The following is an 8,280-nucleotide window of genomic DNA, read 5'->3' as shown; positions in this document are numbered from 1 at the left end:
GTCACAGGGTCCCGAAATATGTGGAAGGCATCGTTCCTTGGGAGGCCACAGGTTGTGTTGAGGTCACGGACACTGGGAATGGCATGGAAGTACAGTTCCTGAAGACCTGAATAACCTTCAACTTTAACGAAAGCTGTAGGGTGGAGACTGGTTTTATTGATCCAGCAAAAATATACATTCACCTGGTTAACTAAACCCCGTGCTCCAGAAGTTAATTGATCCTGAACTAAAAGTAGTCAATCCCCTTTATACAAAACCAATGTTCCTTCGCAATTACTTTTAAATACAAATGAAGATTATTCTCTTGGGTAAAAGATATCTTCTATTTCCTTTTATCTCTTGTTAAAGGTTTTTTCTCTCTAGTTAATTGGTGACTTTCTATAATAGGGTTATTCTGAGGTCAATGATAGAGAGAGAACTTCCACATAGTTTCCATTCACTTCCTCGGAGGATGTAAAATGATATGAGCAAGATCTACCCATTGACATGCATTAGGGACTCGCTGTGCGAGGCAATACTGCTTTAATTTGTTTTATTTGTTCCTGGATATGATGTGAGTGTGAGTCTAGGTGAGCAATTATTGCTCATACTACAGTTGTTCTTGAGAAGGTTGTGGTGAGCTCTCTTCCTGAACCATAGCTGTCCTTGGGATGTAGGAGGATCTACAGTGCCATCAGGGAGGGAGTTCCAGGATTTTGACCAAGCAACAGTGGACGAAAAGTGATTTAGTTCATGTTCAGGATAGTGTATGATTTGAAGGAGAAATTATAGGTGGTGGTATCACCATGCATCTGCTGCCCTTGTCCTTCTCAGTACTACAGGGAAACCCCCTCAGACATCTCCTGTTACGTGTTTCAAGAGTGTGGAGGCATCAGCCAATCATGCCACTGGGTTTGTAGACACTTCTGGATAAAAGCAAAATCTCTGCATTTGGTGATGTCTGGGATTCATTTCAATTGCTGCTATCATTTCCTTTTTACAGCCCGAGTTAATATAATAGCCTAATTGATCAGCCGATAGAATGGTACAAAATGACAGTGTGAATTGCCCAGCTTTCACCATAACAGGTTGCTTGCTGTTGCAAATACCCTCCCCTTTAGAGAACAGCGTGGAGTGTTGGGAGGATTTCACTTACTGAATAACAACCTGTTTTGAGCCACGGAAATGCCCTGTCCACAGCCAACAAGACTTAAAGTGAGACGCGTTCACTCCGGGAATATCAGCTCTGATGATTTAATGGATATCAGCCTTACTTTGTGATTGGTATTGGTCATCAACATGTTATTGCTATCAACTTTCATTGTACAAACCCATGGCAGTACATGAACAGTCAATTTCGGTTCTGATCAGTGCAGATTTAACATAGAGCACATGGCTCAAGTGGACTTACCGAATCCCATGAGAATCAGAGCCCCAATCAGCATGATCACAGTCTGTAGGGCATCGGTATATATTACAGCAGCCAGCCCACCTAGTACATAAGATAAACTAAAGTCAGTTGGACTTGGTTGGTTAAAAACATCACCAATATTTTTTATCAAAAAACAAATTACAATGATGGCTTTGCTGATGTAGGTTCAAGAAGAATCAGGAGGGAGATGAGAATTTTGGAGACAATCCTGTGATGGGATGGTGTTGTTGGATACATTTACCTTTTACATGGGAAAAATGTTCAGTTTGCTGAACCTACCTCCAACAGTGTAGAGAGTGGTGATCACCAATAATCCGACAACTGCAATGTACAGGTCCCAGTGAAGAGCTTGCTGAATAAAGACAGCTCCAGCATAGATATCAACCTGCATATAATACGTACCACAAGATACTGTACTCAGTATATATGTCATCACAGAACCTCACAGCTCAGCTCAAATCCATCAACTCTGACTTATTCTACCAATTACAGAAAAAGAGTTATTTAATTTTATTCTTTCACAGAATATGGACATCACTGACTAGGCTTCCATTTATTGCCCATTCCTAATTATGCTTGAGAAGGTGGCTGTAAATTGCCTTCTTGAACTAGTAGATACAGCCACAGTGCTGTTAGAGAGGGAGTTCCAAGATTTTGATTCAGTGACAGTAACGTAACAGCAAGATGGGTCAAGTCAAGATTGTTATGCTCCAATTAGGGATTGTCAGAATTTAAAGAGAAATACAAATGACCTGTTTTTATCATTAGAACCATGTTATAAGATTTTAATTTTTCAAAAACAAGAACACAAACTTTATTTTATTTAAAGGACACAAAGCAAAACAACAGCTATTCGTTTAACAATATGGTTTATAATTATGTGCACTGCATTTAAGTTGACTTCCTACTTCCCCGAAGAATTAATCTTAAACTTCTGTAATGAACCCTGATAAGAATGCCACAGACCTCTGGAAACTAGCTTTAATTTTCCTCAGCTAGAGCAATTCTCACAAGAAAACCTTCCATTTACCATCTCTTGATTCCTCAGTCCCCTGTTCTGGCTACTTTCAATACTTTAAAGCTAATTTGCCTTCTTTGGGACAGGAGTCGGTAGGACCTCTGTAGATTCCTCCACAAGTTTCAAACTGAACAATCCTTTAGCTTCTGTTTCTTCATGAAATTCAAACTGAGATTGAGTCTCACCTGCGCACCACAGATTGAGTGATGTTTTTTACTCTGCTTACTGTGCAGGTCTATCTATCAGCCATTTACTTTGGCTATCTTCACTCAGTGAGCTGTAAATCATATCAAGTCTAAAATTCAACAAGCTTTCTAAACAGATATCTCAATAAATTGAAACCAGAGAACCTCCCTAAGCTCCTATCCACAAATCAAACTCTAGGTCATTTATCACTCATTTATAAGTTGATTTTTGACCTGTGAAGTGAATGGGTTTTACAATGCATTTTAACCAATGTTTTAAAAATATTTAGTTTTTGTGGGTAAGTGGGATTTATCATAAGACCATGAGACATAGGAGCAGAAATTAGGCCATTTGGCCCATCGCACCTGCTCTGCCAAGCATATCTGATAAGTTTCTGAACCCCATTCTCTCACCTTCTCCCCTTAACTTTTGATCTCCTTAACAATCAAGAACCTGTCTATCTCTGTCATAAATGCACTCAGTGGCCTGGCCTCCACAGCCTTCTGTGGCAATGAATTCTATAGATTCACCAGTCTCTGGCTGAAGAAGTTTCTCCTCACATCTGTTCTAACAGGTCTTCCCTTTACTTTAAGGCTGTTCCCACTGGGTCCTAGTTTTTACAAACCATTTACCAACAAAAACTGAATGTTTGTAATCTAATTTAGCTGTACCTCCAAAAACAAACATCTCATTGGAATCCACTTTTTGTAAGAATTCCAGACAAAAATGTTTCAATTCTTTAGTTAACAAAGCCCATCCGATACTTCATCTCTCTGCTGTTCTGGTTTTATTAAACAAAATGGGTCACCTTTTGAACTGCCATTTTTCAGGTGCTCTGGCAATTTCTAAAGCCCAGCATTTTAATTACCTTCCCTTTACAACTTTCATCTCCTCAGAATTACAAATTACCTTTAAAATATTAATATGAACCATGAAAGAGAGATTGTCCACTGGGTTGTGTGAGGCTGGGAGGGGTTTCTGAAGACAGTAGAGCTTCCACACGTCCACTGCCCTTATCTTTCATTGTGATGGAGGACATAAGTTTGAAGATGCTGTTGAAGGAGCCCTGGAGAGTTTCAGTGGTGCAAATCACAAATGATACATTTTGTTTCATGTATGTCAGCAATCGACTGAGTGAATGTTGCAAGTGGTCAGTACTGTGCCAGACAATTCGGCTGATTTATCCTCAATGATGTTAAGCTTCTTGATTATTGCTGGAGGTGTATTCATTTGGGTAAGTGGAGAGGTTCTATCACAGTACTGACTTATGGCTTTTGATGATAGCCAGAATGTGAAGAGTCAGGAGGTGAGTTACCTGCCACAGAATTCCTAGCTTCCCACCTGTAGTGTAAATATTATGTGCCATGTATCTACCCAAGTCTAAATGTTATGCAGGTCTTGATGAACAAGGACAAAGACACTTTCAGTGTCTGAGAAGTTGTGAATGGAGCTGAAAATCAGGCATTAAGCAAATATCCCCACTTCTGATCTCATGAAGGAGGGAGGGTCATTGAAGATGTAGTTGAAGCTGGTTGGGCCTAGGACACTACCCTGAGGAACTCTTTCAGTGGCATTCAGGGATTAGGATGAGTGTCCTCCAACAACCACAACCATCTTCCTTTGTGTTAGTTATGACTCCAACCAGCAGGTACTATTTCCTTGATTCCCATTGACTCTAACTTTGATTCTTGATATCATACTTGGTCAGATGCTGCCTTGATGTCAAGGACAGTCAGTTCCACCTCACCTCATCTCTTGAGTTCAGATCGTTTCTCCATGTTACATTGAGGTCAGAAGCTAAATGGCCCTGACAGAATGCAAACTGAGTGTCATAGAACAGGCTATTCTGTGTAAATACTGTTTCATAGTATCATAGCTAACACCTTATTGATGACCAAGAGCAAACTGATGGGGCTAGGTTTGATTTGTCCTGCTTTTTTTGAGGAAAGGACAAACCTGGGCAATTTTCTATATTGTCAGGTAGGTGCCAGTGTTGTAAGTGTACTGGAACAGCTTGGCTAGGGGTGCAGCAAGTTCTGGATCGCAAGTCTTCAATACTATATCCAAAACGTTGTCAGGGTCCATAGCGCTTGCAGTACCCAGAACTTTCAGTCACCTTTGGATATTGTTAGGGTTAGTTAGCTCAGTCGGCTGGATGGTTGGCCTCTGGTGCAGAATGACACCAGTGGCATGGGTTCAATTCTGAAGTCATCATGCAAGCCCTGCATTCCGTGTGCCAGAGGAATGATGACACTCAGGTTGAACTCACCATTAGTAATCTCTCTCGAATGAGACAATAGCTTATGGTCCTTATAGTGATGATCACTTTTACAAGATAATGCGGAGTGAGTCAAATTGGCTGAAGACTGTGATGCTGGAGTCCTCTGGGTCATCCACTTGGCATTTTTGGCTGAAGAGATGCACTGATTCACTGGGCCCCCTCGCTATTATAAGGCAGGACTGCAGAGCCTAGATCTATCCACTGGGTTGTGGGATCACTGAGTTCTCTGTATCATAAGATGGATCCACTGTTTAACAGGCAAGTGGAGATGTAGCTTCTCCAATAGATTTTTAGGTGATTACCATCATGTTCAGATGCTAACCAGCAGGATGTTGTTTGATCTGGTACCATGAGACATTCTGGGCATGGCGTCAATATTGAGGATCTCCATGGTAACTCCCTCATGACTGTATTCTACAACTCTAATGGCTCTTGTCACCATGACACTGCATTTAATCCCTGTATACAAGGGACACTCTGTAGTGCTTCATTTTTCCCAGGTGAAGTATTTGTAATCCAATGCACACAACTACCCTGATGCTCTTTACAATTGACACTGCTCAGTTTTACATCTCACTCATTTAGAGATTTTTCTTCGCTCCTTTCCATTAATCTGTGAGAAACTCCAGGAGGAATATTTCTTCCTACATGTGCTTTCACTCCAAATCATTTCTGGTTGGATTCGCTCAGTGTGAGTTTGCCAATCATTCTCCTGAATCAGAAATGTTCAGTTTTCCTGCTTTAGAAGCATCGTTACACAATCTTCAAGTTGGTCCTCTTCAAAATTGCATACTTACCGATATCTTTGTGAAAATGTAGATGAATAAGTAGAGAATTGCAATAAAGAGCTGAATTCTTTGGCCTCCAAACCGTTTTCGTAAATACTCAGGCATGGTGGTGACCTGCCGAGACAGAACATGTTCAACTCTATTTTACTGTTAAAATCACATGGGAATCTGACAAAATGAGACCATTTTTGTAACTTTTATGATCATGTGGGGGCTCTTTGGAACATTTCAAAAACAAGATTCAAAAACAAGATTTCAAAAATCAAGAGCAAATGTGAATGGCAGGCCTACACCAAGGATGGAGAGATTGAAATGGACTGTATATGACAACAACGAGATACAGCTCAGGACAGGCACAGCAAGCAAGAATTAAATATTGCATCAGTTATGGTTTAAGGTATCACTCCAGCTTGCAGTCTGGAAGTTGTGGGTTCAGGTCCCGCCCTATACACTTCACACAATAATAGGCTGCCTGTCTAATGCTGTACTAAGGAATGCTATACAGTTGAACACGGGACCGAATTTAGTCATCATCTGGGAGTGTGAAGTGTCACCAATGGGGCCCGACAGAGCCAACTCTGGCGTGTCGGTCCTAGGGTTAAATTTTGACTGCTACAGTTGTTGGGTGGTCATCCCTATTGGAGGAGCTGTCAACCAATCAGGAGCAACAGCAACTGCTGGGACTATGGCTAGAGGAAGGGGGTTCAATGGTTGGACTGCACCTTCAAAATCAGGAAGAAGGAGTTTGGAGGCTCCACGGCCAATCAGGGAAGCCCTAATAAGAGGGTTGATAAGGTCAAATATTTTGACATGGGGGCAGCCATTGTGACTGGGATCCCCTCCATGGACCAAAGAGTACTTGAAAAGGAGGGCTCATGCCCACGACCCCTGAGGGAAGGGGGGGTTGGCGTGCTGCTGGCTTTTACCTGGCAGCCTTCCTATGCAACAGAGGACCACTGGAGTTTCTAAGATGGAAGCAGGAAGAGGCTTTTATTTGGTCGCCAGTGGTTCTATTCTGGCTGAGCAGGAGACCATTCCACCACCTTCCCTTCCCCACGGCTGGCAAGGTGGCGCTGTGACTTGAAAATGACAGGCACGTCAACTCCATCGCCACCTCCCCACACCATTTCCAAATGTCTCCAGAGCACTGGTAAAATCCATCCCTCTGTCACTAAAATGAGACATTAAATCAAGACCTCATGTGCCCTCTCAGGTGAATGAGAAGATTCCAAAGCATTATTTCAAAGATGTGCAAGGAGTTCTTCCTCATGAACAGGCAAATATTTGTCGCTCAACCTCACGTCATACCAATAACAACCCATAAAGCCTATTGAGCAGTTTGTCAGAAAGCACTACAGCAAAGAATATGAGCATCACTTTCCTGAAAAGCAATTGTCAAAAAGGCCCATTGAGTTATTCATCACCTCGATCTACACCAATTAAAGTCTTTAGGAAGGATTATTTTGACAATTAAAAGGGACGCATCATTGACACATTACTTGAGGCTGGATACAAGTATGAAGCTATAGTGACAGACCAACAACAATTGTCCCAGTCAGCAAAGTGCCACAAACCAATTAAATCTGTAACAGATGCAGTTTGTCACAACTACCGAAAACCGCCATTTTCTTTGATATCTGTAAAGCATGTGGCACCAAGGGCCATTGGGAATGTATGTGCACAAAGTCTGGTTTCAATAACCAAGCCAGATTCCAGAACAAAACACAGGTGACACAGTATACCACCACCACCATACTGGCAGCATGGACAATGCTCAGATGGTGCACAATGCAAATTCATCGAGGTGTTTCCGAGACAGTGAAGTGAAATGAAAATGTCGGAAGATGACCAGGCTTTCTATAGTGTTCACCTCACACACCAGTCATTGGCATAAGGCAATCAGAAGCTTTTGTATCCATTAAAATTATACATCCTGAAAGGACAGGACAGCATACACTGTGCCACACTCACTGGGCAGTGCTCAGGCCCCGGTATTCCCAGAATCATGACAAAAGGTAAATATTTTTTAAAGTATGCAAAATTCACAATATGTGCAATTTTTGGACCCAGGTTGATCGAAAGAATGGATAAGGTTTCTGTACATAACAAGAATTATTATTTATTATAAGAAATTAGTCTCTAGCTACAGATGAACTTTTATAAATCATTGGCATATCGCACTACTCATTAAAATTCTAATCTCTTATAAATTCCCATTTACAAACACACACACACAGAGACAGACATAGACAGGGGAAAAACATGGACAGAAGGAAACTGGGTAAGCAGTTCTTTGTTCACAAAATCTTTGGAGCTGCTTCTTGCTGATCAGAAAGTTTTCTCTTCCCCAGTGACAGTGAGAACAGGCCGGTGAGGCAGTGACAGTGAGAGTGGGGCCGGTGAGATAGTGCCAGTGAGAGCAGGGCCGGTGAGGCAGTGCCAGTGAGAGCAGGGCCGGTGAGGCAGTGACAGTGAGAGTGGGGCCGGTAAGACAGTGACGGTGAGAGTGGGGCCAGTGAGGCAGTGCCAGTGAGAGCAGGACCAGTGAGGCAGTGACAGTGAGAGTGGGCCGGAGAGGCAGTGACAGGGAGAGTGG

At 42.1% G+C, this 8,280-nt stretch overlaps 1 protein-coding gene across 1 annotated transcript in view; it reads right to left on the bottom strand.

Annotated features, from left to right (window-relative positions):
* The window catches only part of slc5a11 (solute carrier family 5 member 11), a 50,914-nt gene that overhangs the window by 34,852 nt on the left and 7,782 nt on the right, over positions 1 to 8,280 (bottom strand). Inside the window, 4 exon segments of the mRNA XM_048609439.1 lie at positions 1 to 133; positions 1,391 to 1,471; positions 1,691 to 1,796; positions 5,694 to 5,798. The exon segment at positions 1 to 133 is cut by the window's left edge and continues 40 nt beyond it. Of these exon segments, the coding sequence (XP_048465396.1) occupies positions 1 to 133; positions 1,391 to 1,471; positions 1,691 to 1,796; positions 5,694 to 5,798 (425 nt within the window).

Source organism: Rhincodon typus, chromosome 21 (assembly GCF_021869965.1).
Source record: "Rhincodon typus isolate 14 chromosome 21, sRhiTyp1.1, whole genome shotgun sequence".
Classification (NCBI taxonomy): Eukaryota; Metazoa; Chordata; class Chondrichthyes; order Orectolobiformes; family Rhincodontidae; genus Rhincodon; species Rhincodon typus.
This window is presented reverse-complemented; position numbering and strand designations above follow the sequence as displayed.